The 25,835-nt window shown below is 42.4% G+C and overlaps 2 protein-coding genes across 3 annotated transcripts in view; both read left to right on the top strand.

Moving 5' to 3' along the window:
- The first annotated feature begins 136 nt into the window (after nucleotides 1-136).
- Nucleotides 137-18,786, top strand: as3mt (arsenite methyltransferase). Its single transcript, XM_076289985.1, has 11 exons — nucleotides 137-308; nucleotides 6,244-6,277; nucleotides 7,919-8,046; nucleotides 8,156-8,306; nucleotides 8,707-8,843; nucleotides 8,996-9,065; nucleotides 9,841-9,922; nucleotides 10,236-10,367; nucleotides 10,714-10,856; nucleotides 12,531-12,653; nucleotides 18,186-18,786. Exons 1-11 carry the CDS (start codon nucleotides 283-285, stop codon nucleotides 18,288-18,290), a joined length of 1,131 nt encoding a protein of 376 aa, XP_076146100.1. The 5' UTR covers nucleotides 137-282; the 3' UTR covers nucleotides 18,291-18,786.
- Nucleotides 18,787-19,651: 865 nt separating this feature from the next.
- cnnm2b (cyclin and CBS domain divalent metal cation transport mediator 2b) overlaps nucleotides 19,652-25,835 on the top strand; it is a 43,947-nt gene continuing 37,763 nt past the window's right edge. For both annotated transcript variants that reach the window (XM_076289984.1, XM_076289983.1), the window contains exon 1: nucleotides 19,652-21,260. In XM_076289984.1, coding sequence (XP_076146099.1) covers nucleotides 19,778-21,260 — 1,483 coding nt within the window. In that variant the 5' untranslated portion in view covers nucleotides 19,652-19,777. The remainder of the gene's footprint in view (nucleotides 21,261-25,835) is intronic.

Below are 25,835 nucleotides of genomic sequence, written 5' to 3'. Positions count from 1 at the left end.
TGGTCAATTCATTGGAAAAATTCAGCATGACTTGCATGTAGTAAGATTTTTCTATAACCTTCGATCACCTTCCATAGGACTTTTACTGTGAAATAAAGTAGGAGGAGTAGGCCTACCGTGTGTTAGAGTGGTGTGTTCCGTGCACGGACAGAAAATCATAGACATAAAGGTCAATCATGCGTGTCATGTAGACAGCTATCTGCTATCTGCTGGTGATCATCTTGTCAATAATCGTGAATTTCTTAATTGTTTGGAAGCAACGCGAGTTCAAGTTCATAGAATATGGCTAAGAATCTGGGTGATAACAGGTAATGCTAACTGGAGATGAGTTCAAGTTCTCAGATCCATCTGTACATCTTGTCTAAGGTTGCCAACCGTCCCGAATTGTGCGGGACATCCCGTGTTGGGTGATTTTGATTTGTCCCGTCAGGGACAGCTCCAGTCCCGATTTTCAGTCACAGCTCAGCGGCCTTGTTACTGTAACTAGGCTACTGTAACATAACAAAGTGTCTGTGCCGCCGCAAACACGCGCATCTCGCACTGTGCGCAGGACACCAAGGGACAGAGGGGCACCACAATTTACCAAGAGAAGCTTTACTGCAAACTGCTTTTCACTCTTGATTACAATGTCAAAATGCAGCAACAGCATCTTACATAACGATGATACGTTTTGGGTCTTCTCAGTCTTATGCACCAGATCTAACTTAAACGTTATGCTACTCGTTTTAATTGGGAGAGAGCGGGGGAGAGGGTGGAAGTTTCCAGCTGGCTTGTCATTGTTGGTATTTGATTTCACCTTTTTAATATAAGAAACTTTTAGAAGGAAATCATGAGAATCAACAAAAACAACGCGAGAAGATTGCGGAGTTATCCGGATAGGCTACTGACCATTTATAAAATGTGAGGCCACTTGACATAGTCTGCATGCACTGTGATTTGGTCTGTGATAGAATATCAAGAGTGGTCTTTGCCTTTGTGTAATGGAATTGAATTGGTGAGTCTTGAAGTCTTCAATCCGTTTCTCTTAAACTAAGCATTTACATGAATAGGTATGCCAAATGAAACACTTTCCACTCAGATAGGTGGCTATCGGTTCATTTCACTTTTAATTGCAAACAGAAAATATCAAGATAGCATCATTACATGCTTCTATTTCCACAGGAATGAAGGTTGTTTATACCAACTTAATATAGGCTACTTATCATTGTTACCCAGACGGCACATATAAATACCGATGTCGGGCCGATGAATGCCGTTAGGCTACAGTCTAGACATCGCATAGGAAGCGTTTGCTCATTGGCAAGACATCGCCGGGATGTCGGCAAATCATCGAAAACGACAATGAGCCAATGTTTCAACGACTCATCAAAGCTATGCCCACCCCCGGCTTATAGGCTAGGCCTACAACCTTTATTTATTTAGGTCGTAACTTGAGATTGCACATTTTACACTAGGCTATAAATGATTAGATCTATAAAGACACAAGAAAGATGCCAGAAATATTTTCAATTCATTTTATTGAATGTTTAAAAAAGTCTGAATGATGAAAAAATGCTGTTAATGTTCCCCCAAAAATCAGGTTCTTCTCCTGCAAGAGACAAAAACAATTAATTCACCGCAACAATTTCATCTTTAAAGTCTACCCTTACCGATTTAATGAATTTTCATAGATGCAGAGAACCACTACCGAGCTCAGAGAAATAGATTTCAAACCCATTAGCATTACCTCAGCTGATATTTCAATCAAGCAGAGGCGAGCTAATGCCGTTACCAGAGACGGTTGATAAAGTTAACTAGGCCTATAGAATCTTTGCCGGTACTTGGCTAGCGGGCTTACGCCGGGCAAAACATGAACTCTGGAAGTGACTAGAGAAAGTTGGAACTGAAACGTAGCCTACAATTGCTTTGGGAACTTCGGCTGATAGCAGGCAAATATATAAACAGTCATACAATTGACACAATGCCTGTTTTCTGACAATTTACATGAGTGAATTTACCAACCTGAAAATCGCTGCTCCAGGAGGCTGATCTGACGTGCCTGGCTGCCTGCTACACACGCGAAAAAAGAACAGAGCGGGATCTTCAATTTTCAATTTTTAGCTTGTGACTATCCCCAAAGTATAAAGGCCCTATAGGTTCCTTGTTGGTGGTAGGCCTAGTCTTAAAAATCCGAGGCACACTGATGTTGATGAAAGAAGTTAAAAATCCTTTATTTTAAGGGATATACGCGTTTCGACTGCAAATCAGTCTTCATCAGGTCAAACAGATAGCGGGATCTGCTTTGGGAGTGAAGTGTCCCTCATTTGGGGTTGAGGAAGTTGGCAACCCTAATCTTGTCTGATGTTTTCGGTCACGGCAATTAATCAATGTTGACATTTGCACATTGCAGTAGTGGGCGGCTAAGCGCAGATTTTCATCAGAATCGATCACTTTGCGATAAAAGCATGACATTTGGTATGAAGGCTCACAAAGGGGGTCTGATCAGATTTAGGACCGTAGGCGATGTCGGCTCTTCCTATCATTGTGAAGCAGAATTCACCAAGCGTTGGATTGTTCACCAACTAATAGGGAACGTGAGCTGGGTTTAGACCGTCGTGAGACAGTTTACCCTACTGATGATGTGTTGTTGCAGGGGGCCATGGCAGCCATTTTTCAAATTGGCCGCCAAATATGAATTTCGCAATGGGAAAATGAATTAAAAGCTGCCAGAAACATAAAATGCAATCAGTCAGTTGAATGTGTTTCTCACTGTTACTCAATAAACATATTGTAGTGTACTGCAAGTGATCAAACACAATTCAAACAGGCAAATATATATTCATCCTATTTATTTCATTAACTCTGTGTACAGCTAGTTTATCACCAAAAGCTAATCTCAGTGAATTCTTTGCTCTCTAAATGCTCTCACATTGACTAGAAATATTAGTTGCAATGATCAGGCACTCAGTGGATGTCATCAGAAATGCAATTAATCATTTGCATCCAGAGCAAACTCCTGCGATTGCCTTTGAACAGACACTATTTGCCTTGGCCAAGCAAATACAGTGGAAGTGGCCAGATAGATATGGTGAAATTGTCATTCTTTTTGGGGTCTCCACATTGAGATGGCATTCTTGAGGAATTTAGGGGACTGGCTGCAAGGAAGTGGTTGGGTAGAGGCTCTTGTTCAAGCAGACATTACCACAACAGGCACAGCTGACTCTTTCTTAAAAGTGCCCATGTTGCTCGTACGAAGAGAGCCCACCAAGTAACAGTGGCAGCATTGTACATTTTGCAACGTGCTGCATGATAATTTCATGAATATGCATTCCTCTAGTGATGTGCTGAGCTTTGATGAATGGTGCAAGAGGCAAAATGATACAGTACCACAGTTTCAGTATTGGGCCACAGTTAGGTGCTTGAGCTGTTTTTTTTTTTTATCTTTGTAAGGTCTCTGCGGCTGGGCTCTTTTAACATGTATCTTGATGCCTTGGCTGACCTCACACCATGGTTTTTCACCCTTGATCATACCAATTATGCCAGATGGATTCTGGTACATTTGAGGGACATGGCAGAGCTCCCCACCAAGCATCCACAAGTTTACAAGGAGTTCTTGGCTGGCAATTTTGTTGTGCAGAAGACAAAGAAAGTGATCAAGCCCATGAGCAGAATAATGCCCGTGTGAAGGGGGATGGTGGAGCCGTTGGCTTGCTAGGCAATCCTAGTGCACTGCGGCGGTGGATGGTTGCTGGGCCTGAAGTGGCTAGGGTTATCCAATAATTTGAAGAGGCACATCAGAGTGGCCTGAATTAGGCATCACCATGATCAAAGCCCAAGTGTCCAAGTGAAATTTGCTAGGGATGTTCAGTGCCTTGTAAAGGTGATCCAAGAACTTGGGAACCCATTTGAAGAGGAGAGCAGGGATATCATTGTGCTTGATTCAAAAGAAATAGCTGACCCTTGTGCGGCAAAGACTGTGCAGAATGTTGATAAGATCAATTCAAGGCATTTACACTCGATTGCCTAGTGAATAGAACAAAATCCATTTATGATCACATTTGTCACAATAAATTGAAGGTCTTCTGAACAAGTTCTATGAAAACTCCCAGCAACAGTCAATAAAGATTAGTGACTCTCAGAAATGATATGGAACTCTTCTCATAGCTTTACATAGGTTGCCAGAACAGGAATGGAATACTTCCACCATGAAAATCAGCCCTGCCCTCCAGCTTTCTCTGAGAATGGCAAGCTCAGCCAGTGAGAGTAAGCAAGAGTGACCTCCTGTTTTGTCTTGAAGAAGGTTGTCTTCCCAAGTCAGAGGCTCCCAATGTCTTCTGTGTTGTCCTTGATGGAGCAGCAATCATAATGCTCAAGCCTACTGGCTCAAGAAAGAAGAGTATGCCCATCAAGTATAGCCCAACTCCGCCTGTCTACGTATTTCCGCTCATTTACATTTCCCTACAGTACTCCGTCTGAAATAGCTCTCGTTCACTTTGTTTACTTCGGCACTGTCTCCGAACCAACCAGTGAACAGATGGTGTTCCTGAGAGTGCTTACGTTTAAGTTGCAAGCCTGTCGTTATCGTTGTGTCCCCCGTGGTTAACATACGTCATTACCAAACGTTAGTGATTGAACTCCAATGATTTCAAACTTCAGACAAGCGTCCACCAACCAGGAAATAAACATTTGCCAATGGATCTAGGCCAGACTCTCTGGTACGGGACAGGTACTTTGCCGACTCCATCAAAGGCACTGCAAGAGCAAAGTGTGGTAAAGGGATTCGCAGGCGTGTATGTGCTGAAGCAGCTTTGCCAGCGAACTGGCAGAGCTTTCTAAGGTTGAATCAAACTAAAACAGATCTTTTTCAATACCTTTCAGACATCTTGGTTAAGTCATTTGACCATGGAGAGAAGCAACTTGTCATTACTCAGGGAAGTAACATCCTCTGCAAGCCACAGCTGCCTGACATGTGCTTTATCTCCATGCAAACATGAGGAAGCAGATAGCAGGATGATTTTGCATGCATCTAATGCTGCGCAGAATGGCCATCAAAAGATCATGATTCGAACTGTTGATACAGATGTCGTAGTGCTGGCAGTTTCTGGGGTGCAAAGCCTTGGTGACATTGAACTCTGGGTTGCAATTGGAACAGGGAAGAATTTTAGGCACATTGCAGCACATGAAATTGCAAACAGCCTTGGTCCTGAGAAAAAAAAGGTGGTGAAAAGGGCAACATATCAGGGTGGTCATATTGGGGGCCAAATATTACTGCCTTCTCCTCATTTGCCTTGTCCATCTAAATGGAGGTGGGTCAAAACAGAGGGTGGCAGTTTTGAACCATACTGGACCTTCTAAAGCCTGCTATGAACTTATTGTCCATGACCCCCAGGGGTCAAATTTTGAGCGCCTACAGTCCTAAATCTGATCAGACCCCCTTTGTGAGTCTTCCTACCAAATTTATGGTGAAATATGTTATTGCATTTTATGTTTCTGGCAGCTTTTTATCCATTTCCCCATTACGAAATCCATATTTGGTGGCCATTTTGAAAAATGGCCGCCATGACCCCCAGGGGTCAAATTTTGAGCGCCTACGGTCCTAAATCTGATCAGACCCCCTTTGGGAGCCTTCCTACCAAATTTATGGTGAAATATGTTATTGCATTGTATGTTTCTGGCAGCTTTTAATCCATTTTCCCATTACGAAATCCATATTTGGCAGACATTTTGAAAAATGGCCGCCATGACCCCCAGGGGTCAAATTTTGAGCGCCTACGGTCCTAAATCTGATCAGACCCCCTTTGGGAGCCTTCCTACCAAATTTATGGTGAAATATGTTATTGCATTGTATGTTTCTGGCAGCTTTTAATCCATTTTCCCATTACGAAATTCATATTTGGCAGCCATTTTTAAAAATGACCGCCATGACCCCCAGGGGTCAAATTTTGAGCGCCTACGGTCCTAAATCTGATCAGACCCCCTTTGTGAGCCTACCTACCAAATTTGATGCTTTTATCGCAAAGTGAGCGATTTTTGCACTTAACCGCCCTACTAGTAATGCTAGTTGACATTTGTTGAGTTACATAATGTAGCACGTGCTGCAAAAAATATCAGCCTGTTTGTTTGTTGTTAGAGTGTCGCCTACAGATTAGATGAGCTGTTTGTAACTACAAACCAAAAAGTTAGCCTGCAGCCCTGGCAAATTGAGAGTAGGCTAAGAGTTTGCAGTACACAACACTGACCAGCTCTTGATATGTATTCCAACAGGAATCCACACACTTCCATCCACAGTGATGTAAAGGTAAGTTAAAGAATACAGGCAACATAGTAAAGTAATATTTTCATTGAGTCTGAGCGGAGCTTAGTGCTGTGTGGACATGTGGTGCTGGAAGTTGACTACCTATATTAACATATATTTACCCTACAGCTATAATAATAACAATAATAATAATAATAATAATGTAAAGCAATCTGATAAGCGACAGGTTGTCTATAGACTAAGACAGATATCAATAGACTAAACACATTCATCTTTATAGGACGGCCAAGTTTAGCCTATTTTCCTACAGTAGCGGAGGGGCTGACTTGTCATCCTGATGAGGCTGACACACACTGCAGCCATAATGCAACATGCCTGTGGGATTTATGAGTATGAATGGTTATTTATGGTTATGATTCCTATGACATTGTTTGCTCTGTTTTATGACTGACCAGGGAATTTTAAATGAGTAACTTTACAGTGTAGTTGACCTGTGGTGGAATGAGTTGACAACCATTCTTTTACCAACCATAATTGCCTAGGCCTAATACAAAATCAACCAGACACGGGACGGCTGTCTACATGAAAAATATATAGGCCTACTTAGAAAGCTATAACACATAGGCTACATCTTGAATGGACGGCCATGGACCCAAGGTCCATTGGGGCAGTAGCTATTTCCTATTAGCGGAGCTGGCTTGTAATCGTGACGAGGCTGAAATATGATTTATTTTATGGTTATGGTTATGAACCCTGTGGCATTGTGTCTATTATTATTTGGCTGACCAGTGAAACATTTGTTAACATTTTCAGTTAAATAGTATCAAGACCATTTTTAAAAAAAAATATATATGTTTTTCTTAGGGCTGTCAAAATAACTGATTAATTCATTTGAGAAAAATTAACTGATTAAAAAAAATAACGCAGATTAATCGATTCCGTATGACCTTTGACCCCGAGCCATTGTAGTCAGTAACCATTAGACTGTAAAAAGAAGGAGAGAGAAGAAAATGTGCTGCCTAGATCATTGATTGGAACATTTACTTTTAAAAAACGGCCTGATGGTGTTGATTAAAATAAAGTCCTCTGCAATGTCTGCAGCAAGGAATTTGCATATCACTGGAGTTCATCAACTCTAAAGTCGCACATCAATGCAAAGAAATAGTGTTGACATTGAGAGGAGTGTTAATTTATTTTCATTGTGTCCCCTAGGTTATATCTGTGGCCTGAAATACCTTGTGTATGAAAAAAAACTTCTTCCCGAAGCACTTTTGAATTTATTTCCTCAGCATATTAGGTCATATCATAGATTATTATGGCCATTATTAAAATAATAATAAAAGAGTTTTTGAACTTTAATGTCACTATTGCTGATTATTCAATGATTAATTTGAATTTAAATATTTAAAATACTTTCACAGCAAATATTATATATGCGATTAATTTAGATTAATTAATCACAGAGTATGTAATTAATTAGATTAATTTTTTTAATCGATTGACAGCCCTAGTTTTTCTTTTAGAAATGATCAGCAGAAGTGTCACACATTTGTAATTGTTAAGTGCAACAATGTTTCTGGATTTTTTCTTCTTCATATTTTCATTTACCTTTAATCACAAGAATAGCCAACTTCATGGGCACGTGGGGAAGACTCGTCATCATAACCGTTGTTCCCAAACTAGGAATACTATGGCGAACGATTGAAGAGTACCGCAGACCTGAAGTCCAATGCCTGTGTGCCTTCTGCAAAGCCCATTCCTGCCTACATAAGAAAAGCCTTAGCGGAGGTGCATCCTGACGTCTCAGCCAGGTAAGCCAATCTATTGATTTATTATCTATTAATAATCTATTAATGAATTACCCGCTGCCTGTCTTTCACCATCCCGCCATCATGACTAGGCCCTCTCTCCTGGCTTTAGGTACTATGGCTGCGGCCTGGTGGTGCCAGAGTGCCTGGAGTCCTGCCGAGTGCTGGACCTGGGCAGTGGGAGCGGCCGGGACGTCTACATGCTGAGCCATCTGGTGGGAGAAAAGGGCCACATCACCGGGATCGACATGACCGAGGGCCAGGTAGGGACGTAAAACTCAACAACAACAACAACAACACAATGCATTTATGTAGGGCTTTATCAAGGCACCCAAAGCTCTTTACTGTGAGGAGGGAACCTCATAAACCACCACCAATGAATGTATGCACATACAATACACATAGAAGACAGGGCCACTGGAAGCTGTTTGATGTTCCTAATGGCGTACATGTTTCAATGACAAGGCAAGGGAATGACCAAGCAGTTTCAATTAATATAATACTCTCTTATCTTTTTTTGGATCCTAAGTGAGAAAACTTGTGCAATGCCATTACTATGTTATAAGATTTTTTTTCGCTAGCTTTTTCCCCCATTGTCTGGGAAAAAATAATTAACGTGAAATTATTGACGACCGCTAATCTGCCGTTTTTACATTTTTGCAGCTTGAAGTGGCTCGCAAGCACCTAGATTACCACATGCAGAAGTTTGGCTATAAAAAGCCCAACGTGGACTTTGTTCAAGGATACATAGAGGCTCTGCAGGAGGCAGGTCTGCATGAAGGCTCCTATGACCTCATCATGTAAGCCTATGTGTGACTCTTCTTAAGTAGCATTCTGACACCATTCGTTTGCATGCGTCATTCATTTACTTGTTTTAGTCTGTGGTATGATTTTTGAAATGCATGATGCCTCTTTTTTGTTAACTGTCAGTTTTGTTTTTGTCACATTTCAGATCAAACTGTGTGGTTAATCTCTCCCCGGACAAGGCGAAGGTTTTGAGGGAGGCTTATCGCGTGCTTAAGGTAAAGTAGTATTTTATGAGGATGATAGTGTACAGTTGAGCCATAATTAGCTGTGCAAACCCAGTTGCTCTGTGTGTAGCTCTGTAGTTAATGTTCCTATTGAGAGAAAGTGGAATATAACATTATGTCCAATATTCCAATATATGGTTTAATGTTCTGCATTATGTCCAATATTCCAATATGTGGTTTAATGTTCTGCATTTCTCATTAGTAGGTCACTTTGATACTAAAAGTATGATTCTATGTAATGACTGTATGATATCTGTACTGTCCCTGTGTATATCTCTGTGTGACTGTGTTTAGAGATAAGCAGGAATATTATGACTTTGCAGTGTTTCACTGTTCTGCATGGCTGCGTCAGTAGTTATCTGCTCCGGATTGCCAGGCTGCCACTAATCAGGGTCTGATTCAGTGTAGTCCACGTGAGATGGGATGACCAACGCCATCTCCTGTCAGCCTGGAAGGATACTTAAACTCTAACTATTTCCTTGTCTAGTTAGAGCAGCTGATGGATCTTTAGGTGAAGTCATGCTGTCTCTCCCTTGATGCGCATCATTGTAAATAAACTCTATTCCTGATTTTTCATACTAATGGTCTGACTGGGTCTCTATTAAATCTATGGTATCAAAATTACCATCACTATGAAGACATTCTGTTGAACAGCAGTGCCCCCAGTGTGAACTGAGAGAAAGAAAGGGCAACTTGTCATCTTGAAGAATGTATACTGCGCGTTTTCCATAGGAGCTTGTTGAACAAGCATGCTGTTATCTTTTAGGATGGAGGGGAGCTATACTTCAGTGATGTGTACAGCAGCTGCAGACTCCCTGAAGACGTGAAGTCTCATAAAGTCTTGTGGGGTAAGAAAAGATAAGCACAAGATAACATACAGCTGGCAATTATTTAATAATAATCCGGTGAACAGGACCTTGGTCTGAAGGCAGTTATTACATAGAATTAGTCTGAAGTTTGAACTTTAAGAACTTTAATATTTTCTGTCAGTTCTTTACAAATAACTTACCATACATTCCAATGCCTCTGTCAACAAATGCAAATATAAAGTATCCCAAAGAACCAGGAGTAGCTTACATGTTAGGAGTAGAGGTGCTAGATCTTGGTTAGCATGAATCTGGCCCTGAGTGGTAATTCAGGCCATTTCTTCTCTACCTGAAGGGGAGTGCATCGGTGGAGCCTTGTGGTGGGAGGATCTCAACCAATTGGCCAAGGAAGTGGGCTTCAGCACACCCCTATTGGTCACCGCCAGCGTCATCACCGTGGACAATCCCGAACTGGAGAAGCTGCTGGGTAAGGCCTGTTTGATTGACATGCATAGGCACAAATAAGCATGTTGGAGTTAGTGTCAGACGGTTAAAATACAGAGTCAGACGGTTTAAATACAGCTCTGGCAAAAAGATACCACTGCACATTTATCTGATGTCATCCTATGGTTGCTGAGTGACATTCCAATGAGTTGACCGACATATTAAATGTTAAGAGACCACTGCAAATTTGAACATGACTGTCAACTCATTTGAATGAAGTTTTCCAGATGCCTGACACAATGGCACCATTTTTTCCCAGAATGGCACCATCTTTTATTTTGTATGTGCAGATGTACTGCAAAATAGACTCATAAAAATGTCTCTTTCAGATGGTTATAAATTTGTCTCGGCCACATACCGCCTCTTCAAGGTGCCAAAATGTCCATCTGCAGAGAAGTGCCTAGTGATGTATGACGGGAACATCACGGGTTCAGAGAAGACTCTGGAGTTTGATGCGCAACACACTTTCAAGGTTCGCCCTAAAAGTGTTCCCTCATTCACAGGAGCTAGATTTACTTTATGGACATCGTTCCTGCCAGTACAGTTCCTTGTTGACTCATGCTTACTGTCCTAACTCATGATATATGTAATGAATGCTTTATTCCTCAGGAAGAGCAAAACCACACTTAATTAAAGACCAGTGTAATTTGTAGAATTTCACTACATCTAGTAAACCGATTGTCCTTGTGTCTTGCTCACCTGTGGCCTCATTGGTAATTACTAGCATATAAGACTGGACAATGGACCTCCCTAAATAGCCTTAATTTAAGTAAAGGCTGACCATATAAAATCAACTTAACTTAAATAGTCATATCTATTTTTTTTTTTACTTGAGGTGCTGGGGTTCTCTCAAATGAATTGCAAAAGAAAGTCTGTCTGTGTCAAGTTCCGACGGTCAAAACATTGTCCAGTGTTAATGACATCAGGCTATAAGTTGATGGTACAAAAATATTTCTGAACAAACGTAATGTGCCCACATCCAAAAGCGGGTGCTGGATAAAAAAAAGTGAAATCGTAAAAAATAGGAAGGAATATCCGCACACAAGATCCCCTTCTTTTTGTTTATTAAAGTTACACCAAAAGTCACTATTTTTTACAAAAATATTTCTGCACATTCTTTAGAGCATCTACAGTATGGGGTTGCATCATACATATAATTAAATGAGAAAGCACCATCAACTTATAATGAATGGAGGAAATTGTTTCTGTAGTGTCCCAATATTTTCTTAATTACAGCCTCTGCTCACGCGCAGGTGTGAATGAGTGGATGTTGTGGACACAGTTGTGTCTAACCTCCGTCATTCCACCCCTGCACTCAAGATGAATTAATGTAAATTTGGAGGGTGTTCAGGTATGAATATAGAGGGTCAGTCTAGTCAAACGAATTCAATTAAAACATTGACAACTGCAACACACTGTATCTATCTCTGAACGACGCTTCAACGACTACTTTCCACCTGTCGTTTCAACCACCAAACTTTCGGCCCATGTTTGCGATTGATCGTTGGAACTACCCTTTGTGGAAGAACCAAAGATACAAAGATTGCGATGGAGGTTAGCCATTAGCCAACGACCCTTTCTAGAAAAGCACCCCTGTCTGACTCACAATAAAAAGATATCCCTGAAAAGACACGAGCCAATAAAACCTCTGGCGCCTTCACCACACAACAAAGTGCCTCAAGGGCGACTCTTTCCTTCAGTCTGAATCTCGTTCAGTCTTCAAACAACAAATTCCTCCATGGTCGCCTACACATCGGACACACTTTCACCTCTTTCTCTCTCTCTCTCTCAAAACAAAAAGGTTGAAAATCAAAACAACAACAGTGTATAAATGATCGTACCCACCTCCTTTTCTTCTCAGTTGTGCTCTTGTTTCAGGTCTTGATAAGATTGTGTCAATTGCACATCCCTCAATGTCAAAAGGCATCACAGCCTTAAAAGGCATCACGGTTGTTGTTTTCCTGGAATGAGGAAGGAGAGGGAATAAAGAAAACAAAAGTGAATGTGATCTAAATTTCAAAACATTTACCATGATTTTCATGTATACATTTACGACCGTTAGGTTAGGACTGTTATTAAAATGGTAAGAATGTTGAAACTTACTCCTCCTATTGTGCCTCCACCCCCCTCCCCTTCCTCCTCCCAGGTGGATGAGGTGATGGAGGTGGGTGCAGAGATGGGCAACATCCTGAGGTGCTCCAGATTTGCCTCCGAGTTCACCTTCCAGTCTCCTGGAACTCCCAGCAGCCCCTGCTGCGCCAAGCCTCAGGTAGCGTTCATCTCCTTTGTTTTTCAAATCACATGTTGTAATATCAGCATTCTTAAAGGAAACGTTTCAACACATGGTACTACAAAGCAAAGGAGCCTTTAAGCTAAATAAAATATCTGATTTTTTTTGGACTGCCTGTTTACATCTACGTTTGAAAGTGGCCCATATCAGATATCTGTACATGGTTCACTAATAGGGATGTAACGGTATGAAAATTTAACCTCACGGTTATAGTGACCAAAATTATCACGGTTTTCGGTATTTCTAAAAGTGTGTTCAATATGTTCAGAAAGCACTGATAGGCCTACACAAGCTGAAATAGTTTCAAAAAGTGTCCCATTCACTGTTTAATTGGCTATGTGCTTATAGCTTAACTTACCCTACTATAACTTGGAATTTGCTATTTCTGTTATTTGGATGCAATGAGTGAGACCAAAGTAAGCGTTCAAAATAAAACTTTAGGCTACTGTATTCTCCTGATAACGTGAGTGGAATGGATTTAATGTGGACGTGAACATAAAAAGAAGCAGAGTGTCTAAACAGTGCACATTTTGCGGTGAAAAAGTTCCGCCTTTTAAAATCAGGTGTAGCCTAATCCGAATCGTAGTTAAAACCATTATTTAGACAACAGAATCAGTAGGGTACCAGTTTAGATAGATAGATAGATAGATAGATAGATACTTTATTGATCCCCAGGGGAAATTCAAGAATTTTGTTCCATTGTACAAGGCCTACTGTATGTCAAAAGCAGGCTCGGATGAAGCTGGGAAGGATTAAACACACGGTTTCCACACCGCGGTAATCAACAGTGATAATCATGATGTTTGAATTAAAAACGGTAATTATTATCGTCAACATTATTATCGCGGTTTACCATTATACCGGTAATCGTTACATCCCTATTCACTAATTTGTATAACACTTGAGACAATCCATATGCGCACCAGAGGAATTTTGGTCACTGAAATGACCGCAAACAAACGGTATTTCAGTGGCTAGTTGTTTACTTTAGTTTCCAAAGTATCTTCAGAAGTCTGCAAAATAGACTATCGGTTTTATTTTAAGGCGACAAAACAAGTGGAGAGCCTACCGCTTTTATTGCAGCTTTCCACCTCTGTTTTCATTTCAATTACATCATTCTGCCAGTCATGCTTTCATGTGAAGCTGAAAGCAAAATTGTTTGTAATGTAAATGTGAAAATGTAAAAAGATTGTGGGCATTTTCAACTATGTGCAAGTTCTGGCTCTTATGTGCGATCTGCCTGTTTAGACTGCAGTCGCATTGGATTCCGATCTGGAATCCATGCATTTTTTTTCTTGTCTACAGGTCTATGTTGCACATCGGAATTGGGTCACATTTAACTGATGGTCTAAATGTAGCCTTATTTAGACCTTTTTGTGTCTTAGTCCTGTTCATGCTGACCTTTGGTCCTATGTCTTAACACGCCATCCCTTTACAACAGTGGTTCAGAAACTGTGGTACACGGACTCTCTCTTGTAGTACTCCGGGATATCTCTGAGACGTTTTTTTCATGAAGATTAAATAATCGCTTCATATTATATCAAAATGTATAATAAAAACAAACCTTACCCACACGATCACTGAAGTTAAATTTAAACAAGTTTTTGTCTTTCTTGATAAAATGAAGGAATTGGCCTTCGCTACTGTATTTTAATGGCGGTCATAATGGTAGTACTATGGTAGAGCCAATTGTTTTCTGAGCTCGTACTCATAGTGAAAAGTTTGGGAACCATTGCTCTACAACACCCACAGATTCAAGTCATGATATATTAGTTTCAACGACAATACGGGATATTAATATAACATGAGATATTAATTCAACGTTAATCATAATGTATTCCTGCTTCATTGGCCAAAGCAGGTTAGGTGAGTAATAAAGGCTGTGATGACGAACAGTCATGTGGTGAGATCATTTGGGATATCCAAAGAGGCCACACAGACAAACATAATAAGGGAAGCGAATCAATGGGAACTTAAATGTGCGTTTAGACAACTCTTTAGACAACTTAGAGTCCTGCCCTGGTGTTGTGGATGGTGACCAAGATGGCAAGGCCACACTGCTGTGTCTGTGCGAGAGACTACCGTGGACCTTGGAGGGAGGAAGGTGGGGCCCGCACGACCGAAGAATTCCCTCTTATCAGTGTTCATGGTCACTGAATCCTCTCGGACACAAAAGAGTTGTTTTAGGGTTTATTTATAACCACCGACAAACATGCTGGGTTGTCTTTTTTTTTTTTTAAATCTTCCCCCATTCATCGTTATATAACCCAGGTAAATGCTTAAATGCAGGCATGCAGGTGAGGAGATAATTTGACTCCATCACCTTGCATCTCTGTGTGGAGCTCCTCTAATCACAGAATGAAAACAACACAAGCAAAAGGTGGCTGCCTTCTCCACGTTCCCTTATCGTACCAAAATGGCACATGGTGACAAAGTGGTTCAAATGTGGTGTGAGATGCTAGATGTCATTCACACGTCTGTCCTGAGAGGCGTAGCACATCCTTCATAATATTACTTTGCTATGATCTAAGGTAACTGAAGAAACAGGGCACAACAACTACCTAATTTATGGCTGCCCTACTCTTTGATTGTTAGTCGATAAACATGTGTTGATGTCTGTGGAGTTTAAGAGATGTGAACACAAATCGGACAACTTGGAAAATTGGAATTCTGACCCCAGGAGAGAGAATGAGTATATGACTATGAGTATGTCCTATTTATAACTTTTTTTTCCCAGGATGTGCGTATGTTTCTGTGTACGTATGAGTGTGTGCACAGTGACAAGTTTGCTCAGGGGGATAGTAAAATATATATTTAGGTTTATTTTTCTGTGTTCTGTAATTCCCAAATTACTAATTAGCTCACTGTTTATAATTGTGTCCTCCGAATTCAAATGAAATACAACTTATTTCCTCATAGTATTCACCATATATCACATAGTGCCTTATTTGAACAAACCACAAGCACAAATAAAAACACTAATAGCATGAAAACAAATAGGATTATGAATCTGGGGTCAGTATACAGACACTGTAACCTCTTACATCACCAAGTGCATCGATGATGTGACCCACACAAAAGACATCATCACTCGGGCTAACTGGAAGCCATGGCTGACAGGGGATGTCCTCAGGCTGCTGAGGGCCAGAGACAAAGCCTACAGAGCTGGGGATGAAACTGGCATGAGAACAGCGAGAGCCAACCTGTCCCGTGGCATCAAGGAAGCAAAAAAGGAATACACTCACAAGATAACCACCCACTTCAAAGACAGCAGGAACGCACAAAGCCTATGGCAGGGCATTCAGGCCCTCACGGACTACAAGCCCACGCCACAGAGCTGCGAGAGCAACATCCCTCTGCTCAACAACCTGAACCGCTTCTTTGCTCGCTTTGAAGCACAAAACAGCACCTGCCCACAGAAGACCCATCCCCCTCTACATGAGCAGCCCCTGTGCCTCTCTGCCGACAGCGTGAAGAGGACACTTGCTGCTATCAACACCCGTAAGGCAACAGGTCCAGACAACATCCCTGGTCGTGCGCTGAAGGACTGCGCAGGGGAGCTTAAGGATGTCTTCACAGACATCTTTAACACTTCCCTGAAGCAAGCCATCGTCCCATCTTGTTTCAAAGCTGCCACCATCATACCTGTGCCGAAGAAAACTGCTCCATCCTGCTTCAATGACTACCGCCCTGTGGCACTGACACCCATCATCATGAAGTGCTTTGAGCGGCTTGTCATGTCACATATCAAATCCATTCTCCCCCCCACCCTGGACCCCTTCCAGTTTGCATACCGAGCCAAACGGTCTACAGAGGATGCAATCTGCTCTGCCCTCCACCCAGCCCTCACCCACCTGGAAAAAAGAGACTCATATGTGAGATTGCTGTTTATAGACTTCAGTTCTGCATTCAACACCATAATACCACAACAACTCATCTGCAAACTTGACAAACTGGGACTCAGTACCTACCTCTGCAACTGGCTACTGGACTTCCTCTGTCAGAGGCCTCAAGTAGTACGTGTTGGCAACAATACCTCAAGCAGCATCACACTGAGCACAGGGGCCCCCCAAGGCTGCGTGCTCAGTCCGCTGCTCTTCACCCTGCTGACGCATGACTGCACTGCAACCTACAGCAACAATCACATAGTGAAATTTGCTGACGACACAACTCTGGTGGGTCTCATCACCAAGGGCGACGAGACTCAATACAGGTTGGAGGTCGACCATCTGACCACGTGGTGCAGGGACAACAACCTCCTGCTGAACGTCAGCAAGACCAAAGAGATTGTTGTTGACTTCCGGAGAGGTCACACCCAACACCTGCCACTGACCATCGACGGTGCTGTGGTGGAGAGAGCGAGCAGCACCAAATTCCTGGGGGTGCACATCAGTGAAGACCTCTCCTGGACCACCAACACAGCATCACTGGCGAAGAGAGCTCAGCGCCGCCTGTACTTCCTGCGGAAACTCAGGCGAGCAAGTGCTCCACCAGCCATCATGACCACATTCTACCGAGGCACCATTGAGAGCATCCTCTCCAGCTGTATCACTGTGTGGGGCGGAAGCTGCACTGAATACAACAGGAAAGCCCTGCAGCGCATAGTGAACACAGCTGGAAGGATTATTGGTGCTTCACTCCCCTCCCTGAAGGACATTTACACCACCCACCTCACCCGCAAGGCGACCAAAATTGTGAGTGATGCAAGTCACCCCGCTCACAATCTGTTTGATCTACTGCCCTCTGGGAAGAGGTACAGAAGCCTGCGCTCCCGCACTACCAGACTCACCAACAGCTTCATACACCAAGCTGTTAGGATGCTGAACTCTCTCCCTCCTCTCCCCCCTCCACCCTCAGCTACATAACATCCTGGACATTGGACCCACAATGGCCGCCTGCACCACTCCACTTGCACACTTGTACACTTTGCAACTTGTTGTTGTTGTCCTGGAAACACAACACTTCTGCTGCTCTTACATAACTTGCACCACTATGCCACTTTATTTCTTACTTAGGTCAAACAGAACTACCTCAGCCTCTTATTGGCCTGACTTTGCACTAGTATTTTATTTTATTGACTGTCTATGCACAATTTCAACCAAATTTTGCTGCTCTTATTTTTTCATTATATGTGCCCTCTTATTTACTTATTTACTTACTTTTTTGTTTACTTGAATGTTATGTTTGTCTGTGGACTTAAAATTGGTAAAATATGTCTTGTCTCCACCGTGGGATAGTGAGAAACGTAATTTCGATCTCTTTGTATGTCTGGAACATGTGAAGAAATTGACAATAAAGCTGACTTTGACTTTGACTTTGAAAAGGTGGGCTGTTACCTGACAGTAAAACTGTCAGGAACTCATGACACGATTGCTCTGAAGGGATACATCTCTGTTAAGCTGAAGATCTTTGATGAAATGAGACACGATGACACTGAGGCATAATTTGGCGTATCGTGGATCATAATGGGGTTTGGGCTCTACTGATGTACTATTATTGTCTTTCCCTCAGGCTGTGTCCTCAAATCCTTTTGAACTGGTGGAGCAGCTGGGGAAGGCAACTCCCTCTCCGTCCACAGGGGGGTGCTGCAGTGCACAAGAGGCGTGCTGCAAGTGAGTCTACGAGACCACGCTGCAATTAAACGTGGAGAAATAGCGCAGGGGTACAGCAAAATCCTGTTGTGCTCACTCTCATACCATGCTGAAATCATCAAATAATTGGCATTCTGTCAGATGTTGGCAATAAAACAATTTATTGACAGTGTATTGGGGTAATTAAACCAATTTCACAAAAAAGTTTCAGAAAGTAAGTTTGGGAATGTCCACCAAAGTGTACACCAAGATATGATGATTAAGAAGTATGATCCTGCTGGAGTTAAAGCAGATAAAACACTTGACCAAACATCTTATTCTTTGCTGTTAACTGTTTACTGCTAAAGTAGTCCTTTGTACAATCTATTAAATCAGTTGTTATTTTTGTCTGTGCTGATTTTAAATGCTGTGTCGGCTTGTAGCAAGAGGTAACTGCACTTGCACTTAAATTGACTTAAATCTAAATCTTAAATCTAAGATGTGCCTCCATTGTCTGATTGTTTTGCTAATAAATATAGACATTTCCAAGTTCAATTTCTGCTCGTTAATTGTGTTTACACATTGGCAACCCTCAACCAGGCTAAGCTTTTGCAATTGGAGTCCAGGTGTTTTATTAAAGAGCATGGGCATGTGGCATGTGGTCAAATGCCAAAGAACAGTCAACACCATATAAAGAAAGCCACAAAGCACATGTAGAACTGGCTTTAGTAAAAAAATAAATAAAAAAAAACATGCAGATCTGCTGTAACACCAGATTTAAACTGTCGTACTGGGCTATGACTTTTCCCCCTTATCCAATATTACATGCTTATTTGATTTAGATTGAACTTAGCGGAAACATATTTTATATAGTCAAAATATCATGTAGGCCATCATGTAGAAGATGCAACAAGTGGTGAAGGCACTTCACTCTGATTTAAGAATGGAAAGGAAAAAAAAAAATTGATTTGTTTTTCTTTTTAGTATTGGCATAGGCCTACTGATACACACTATTTTACCTGTAACCTAGTTAATAAAATGACATGCTGATCTAATAGGGCCTAATTTACATACTCACAGGATACAACATTGCCTGGCCAGATAAACGCATTGAATTCGGCGATTTCGTTTCCATTCCAGGCACTGTATTTACAAACTTTTTAGGAAAAGAGGAAACATTAACAACCCGACTGCTTCCAAAGGCTGTCTAATAAGTCACGCGGAAAAGTCCTGTCTCCTGTCTTCTAAATTGCTTTTGTTTTTGCTTTCTATTGGTTGGAGTGACCGCAAGGAGCCCGCCTTTGGTTAGCTGCGCCTCTGGATTGGCCACTGCGCTCGCCTGTCTCTGGGACCCCAGTAGAGGCGTGAGTGCGTACAGAGCCCGCTCTGAGGAGTAATCAGTTTCGGACGCGTAGTTGAGCCAAGCAGGTCCGATGCACAAGTTAAAGCGACGCACAGCGGAGATGAAGGCGGACTCCGATTGGCTCTGATTTTTAAAAGTCCTTTTCATTCAAGAGGTTGCCCATTATCAACATGGCAGAGCCCTCGGTCTCAGTACCCACTGCAAAAATGGCGTCACTTAGCCGGGTTCGAGCCCTGACTTTAATTTTTTTAACTGTCAGCGGATACCTAATTGCCCCGACAAGTGGAAAGGAGGGGAGCGAGGAGACGGTCATCATTGGACTGCGGCTGGAGGACACGGACGACATTTCTTTCATGGATAAGGGCTTTCTGCGGGTCAGTGAGAGATCTCGGGTGAAACTGAGGATCTACGGCCAAAACATAAACAACGAGACGTGGTCCAAAATTGCCTTCACGGAACACGAGCGGTCCAGAGTCATCGGGAACATCGACAGCTCCACTGGGGACAACAAGAGCCAAGAGGAGACGTCAGGATTGCATCCCTGTGGGATCAGGACTTCGGATATAATTATTCTGCCCAACATAATCTTGAATCGTAAGACTACGGGGATTGTTGAAATTGAGGTCAAACCCTTGCGAAAGACGGAGAGGAGTAAAGCGTACTACCTGTGCATTGCCACTTCAGCACCTGCTGTTGCCGGAGCGCACGATCCGTGGACGGAAAACACTTGGATCTATCACGATGGGGACGACACAAAAGTGATAGTGGTAGAGGAGAGAAAGTTCTTGCTTCCTTTTTGGCTGCAGGTGATATTCATTTCGATGCTGCTTTGCCTCTCTGGGATGTTCAGCGGTTTGAATCTCGGACTCATGGCGCTGGACCCCATGGAGCTTCAGATTGTTCAGAACTGCGGCACGGAACGAGAGAAGAACTTCGCCAGAAAAATTGAACCGGTTAGAAGCCAGGGGAATTACTTGCTCTGCTCTCTTCTTTTGGGAAATGTCTTGGTGAATACCACCTTGACGATTTTGTTGGATGATATTGCGGGAAATGGATTGATAGCTGTCGTGATGTCCACCATTGGCATTGTCATATTCGGCGAGATTGTGCCTCAAGCAATATGCTCCAGACATGGTCTCGCTGTTGGTGCTAACACAATATTGCTAACCAAATTTTTCATGCTTCTGACATTCCCGGCATCGTATCCAGTGAGCAAATTGTTAGATTACCTGCTGGGACAGGAGATAGGCACTGTATACAACCGAGAGAAACTCCTCGAGATGCTGAGAGTGACGGATCCGTACAACGACCTGGTGAAAGAGGAGTTGAACATCATCCAGGGCGCGCTGGAGCTGAGGACTAAGACCGTGGAGGATGTGATGACGCCGCTGCGGGATTGCTTCATGATCCCCGGCGATGCCATCCTCGACTTCAACACTATGTCCGAAGTCATGGAGAGCGGCTACACGCGTATCCCAGTCTTTGAGGGGGAGAGGTCCAATATCGTGGACCTGCTCTTCGTGAAGGATCTGGCGTTCGTGGACCCTGACGACTGCACGCCGCTGAAAACCATCACAAAGTTTTACAGTCACCAATTGCATTTTGTCTTTAACGACACAAAGTTGGACGCTATGCTGGAGGAGTTCAAAAAAGGTAAGTTTTTTTTTTTTTGTTAAAAAACATATCACTTACCATGCCTTGTGCACGAGCCTTTCCCCTTGTCCTGTGCATAGGGTAATGTATAGCAGCCTGTCTCCAAACAACAAAATAAGCATGCATATTGTTGGCATAGTGCTGATGTGCTTTGAACAGGTTTTAGGTTTCATAGCCTTTTTAAGTATATATTTAGGATAAAATGTCAGCTCTAGGTATTCATGAGGAGGACTAACATGTGTTATAGGCCAAGTACCAAGTGTCCAAGTACTGAGATTAATGTTGGTCAAAAAGTTAGAATTTTTTTTGTTCATTAATGTACAAGTTAAGGAGGTCACTACACTACAACTGAAAGGGCAGGGAGGACTGTAAGGGATGTGATCCTGAAGAAAATTTGAACAAAAGGCCCATATCAGAAATGTGTACAAAACGAATACTCAACTTGCATGACAACCTGCAACCTGCATGTCAACTGTCCTTAAGTGTCCCCTTCTCAACAAACCATTGCTTTGCTGTTTTATTTTTGAACCAACACAGTGATGAGATAAGGTGAGGCCCTGGGAGGCTTTGATATAATTAGATGCGGCAGTTGTGTTTGACGTAGGCTGATTAGGGTACATTTGTAGTCAGCCGGTGTGTGTGTGTGTGTGTCTTTGTGTGTGTGTGTGTGTGTGTGAGTGTGTGTGTGTGTGTGTGTGTCGTCGGGTGTTTTGGCTTGTGGCTGTCCGCTGTTTACGGCCACCTGGAGACTGTGGCCCTGGCTCTGGTGACCTTGATGGGATGCAAAACAAAATGAAAGTGCCGTGGTTCTATGCTTGCACTGAAAGGATTTCACATGGGCCTCTGCTCTGGGTATATTTATATTTCCTCAGCACACTTTGGAGGCTTTAGTCCTCTCATACTGGCCTGGGGTAGGTGTGAGCAGGCTGGGGACTGGGCCTGGTACTCGAATCTCATAGGTCCTCTCAGAGGGCACACAAAGTCCCCTGTAAAGTCGCACGACCAGATTTTCAGGATTGATGTCAGTAGGTCTCAGCCAGGCCAGGAAAGTCCTTATAGGTCCCAGACAAAAGGATACAGGAGGGGGCAAAGACGTTTCCTCTCCAGAGAAACAAGTAGCGTACAATCCAGACTGACAAACAGGTCTGACTTTATCAGGTTCTCTAAAAGCGTAATGGTGTGATGAAGACCCTAAAATAGTTTTAAAAATCCATAAAATACCATAAAAATCATTTTATGACAATATCACTATGGCAATATCACTACACTGGAACTGAGTGGTAACTCAAGGGTGTGTTTAAGATCCCTCTCTCCTCCACCTGGTCCTTCTCCCTCCCTCCCTCCCTCCCTCTCTCTCTTTCCTTCCTTCGGAGAAGTGATTACTTTTCGCCTTCACTTCCAATGAGATGTTAATGTTTACAAGGCTCCCTTTCTCCTCTCCTTTATATGTGCGAACGCATGAGGGACATGTGGGAACAGTGCTCTCTAGGGGTTATCAGATGAGGCCATCTTGTTTCAAAACCTGTTAAACTCCTCCCCACACTCACTCCCCCAACACCTAACACCCTACACACACACACACACACACACACACACACACACACACACACACGCACGCTCCCCACCCTCACTCCCCCAACACCTAACACCCTACACACACACACACACACACACTCCCCACCCTCACTCCCCCAACACCAAACACCCTACACACACACACATACCTCTCCCCACCCTCACTCCCCCAACACCTAACACCCTACACACACACACACACACACACACACACACACACACACACACACACACACACACACACACACACGCTCCCCACCCTCACTCCCCCAACACCTAACACCCTACACACACACACACACACTCCCCACCCTCACTCCCCCAACACCAAACACCCTACACACACACACATACCTCTCCCCACCCTCACTCCCCCAACACCTAACACCCTACACACACACACACACACACACACACACACACACACACACATACATCTCTCCCCACCCTCACTCCCCCAGCACCTAACACCCCCCCCCCCCAACACACACACACACACACACACACTCCCCACCCTCACTCCCCCAACACCTTACCTTAACACCAGAGGCGGACAGTACAAGTAAAAGTACAACAGTCAGATGTCTACTTAAGTAAAAGTACTGAAGTACTTGTTTTTAAAAGTACTTGAGTATCAAGAGTACAAGAGTAGCCTACATTTTCTAAATATTGCATTACTACTGCCACATAACTTACATTTATGTACAGAAACGTCCTACATGGAGTTATGAAAAATGTTAATGTTAATACCTTGGAGAATGTAAAATGAATTGAAAGTAAAATCAAGTAATTTTCATCTTTATACCATGTTGCCAGGGATGGGCAGTATTTCTAATACATGTATTTAAAATACATATATCTAATACAAAATACTATTGAAAATACACTTGAAGCGAAAACTATCATTAACTTGTTGAAAAAGTCTGGCGAGGTGGGGCCACGGGTTGGCACATTCCCGGGATGGACCTGCTGCGTGTCTTCATCCATTGTTTCGTCCATGGTTTCGTCTCTTATCTAAATCTGACCATGGAGTAGATTTTGGCGGAAAGCTGAAGGTGATTGCTGATAGGCTGTCCCAATCAGTGGCGCCTGCACAATCCAATCACGTTTGAGAGGGAAACAACAAATTGAGGGTTTCCGAGATTTTTCTTTTTTCCTTTTTTTTTAGAAGAAGTAACGGGTACTCACGGTTATGGATAGAAATGTAGTGGAGTAAAGAGTACAATATTTGCCTCTCAAATGTACTTGAGTAAAGTCATGAGTACTCCCTAAAAATGATACTTGAGTAAAGTACAGATCCCTCAAAATTGTACGTCTGTTAGCAATTGGCTATTGTTAGCAGTTGTTACTAGCCAGTTTGTAACTGCATTACACAGTGTTTTACCCAAACAAACATCATAGCATCATAGTGACAGATAGAAGTTAGACACTATTGTTTCTGAGGCTGATTTAATGTGACACAAATCCAACTGCTAATCAACAGAGCATATAAGACTCGCATTTACTGTTAACGGGCGCAGTCATCTTGGAAATTCAAACTCATAGTAGGCCTACTCTGAATTGACCGAGCTGGCGAGTCGGAAAACGACTTGAAAAGAGAACTAGAACGCAGCATTACCACCCCCCATCCCCCACATGAAGCACCCCCCCACCCCACACTCCCCTTTCTCTCGTCCCTGGTCCAGGGTGATGCTGAGGGCGATAACTTGCTTTTGTCCCACTCTTGGAATGCCGCCATGTGAATAAACCATGGCCACGGAGTGCCACAACAAAGCTGATGAAAAACACCACCATAGCGGCCACCAAACACTAACATACCAACAAACAGTGACCTAACAAAAGGAGGCACTGTGTTGTTGGAGTAATAGTGTTTTGACTGGCCGTTAATCACAGTCTTAGTTACTTCAGATGCCATGTTACTGATGCATTGCTTCTGCCATTGATGTATTTTGCACTTTGTGCATTTTATGACGGTATCATAAAAGTGAAAGTGTAGGTGAAATACATCATTTTTTGTTTGAGGACGAATCCATTGATTGGTGGCCCCACAGTATGTAATAGCAATCGGTTAATCATTTAAGCGTCAACCTCTGTAATGAATAACTCTTCACAATGTCCATCACACAAGAGAATGCACAGGTATGTGGATGGATGTGTGTGTGTGTGTGTGTGTGTGTGTGTGTGTGTGTGTTTTCACTTTTCTTCTAGTAATGGTTTGGGGTTTCAATACATTTATCACAAACACCTTGACATAAATACCACATCTGTCAAAATATACATAGAGATTGTTTTGGTGCTCACTGGTTACCACAGAGTGCTGTGTTTTTTTAGGTGAAAAGAAGAACATCTCTGAGTGTGTCCTTTTTTGTTATAAGTGTTGCATGCAGATTTGATCAACTGACCTATATGGCTTTGGATGAAGTGTCCTCTACCATTTGACGAGGGATCTGAAGTCACTCTGTAACACGCTAAGCAAGGGAGCATACAAATGAATACCTATACAGTATAATAGACACATACAGTATAATATGCTCATACATTGTCTATAAGTCACACTCAATTTTTTTATTTTTTTATGTTAAGCATGCTAATGTATCTTAAGGATTTCCCAATTAGATTTGTATTCTCCTGAAAGCATTCAATACCTTTATCCCAGACATATATAGTTGAAATAAATTAATATTTTGAATGCTGTAGCTGTGTTTTACTCTCTGGTAGCTATCACTGACCTAGCTGTGTTGAGAAAATCTGCCTTGTCTTGGCTCGTTAGTCGGCAATTAGTCATTTTAGTTTGATCTAGCTGTATGAACCAATCAGGAGTCATTCAGAATAATAAACTGTGTAGGCTACTACAAGTGAATAACTTCTTACTAATAATAATAATGCTAATAGTAATTAACTGTTTAAGTCACATGACTGTGTCTGCTGAAACCATACTGAGTACAGCATGAATAGTTTTAAGTTAAAGGCATATGTTGGGATGTTTGTAAAATAGAAATT

Source organism: Alosa pseudoharengus, unplaced genomic scaffold (assembly GCF_046254945.1).
Source record: "Alosa pseudoharengus isolate Yale_2024_CS ecotype anadromous, Long Island Sound unplaced genomic scaffold, YU_APseudo_1.1 YU_APseudo_1.1_scf_1, whole genome shotgun sequence".
NCBI lineage: Eukaryota > Metazoa > Chordata > Actinopteri > Clupeiformes > Clupeidae > Alosa > Alosa pseudoharengus.
This window is presented reverse-complemented; position numbering and strand designations above follow the sequence as displayed.

Bases quoted from the DNA above. Each gene is read 5' to 3' on its own strand.
- as3mt (XM_076289985.1), top strand. From the start codon at position 283: ATGGCTAAGAATCTGGGTGATAACAG. The intron at 8,307-8,706 runs GTAGGGACGTAA...ACATTTTTGCAG, and splicing joins TCGACATGACCGAGGGCCAG to CTTGAAGTGGCTCGCAAGCA. The intron at 12,654-18,185 runs GTAGCGTTCATC...TCTTTCCCTCAG, and splicing joins CCTGCTGCGCCAAGCCTCAG to GCTGTGTCCTCAAATCCTTT.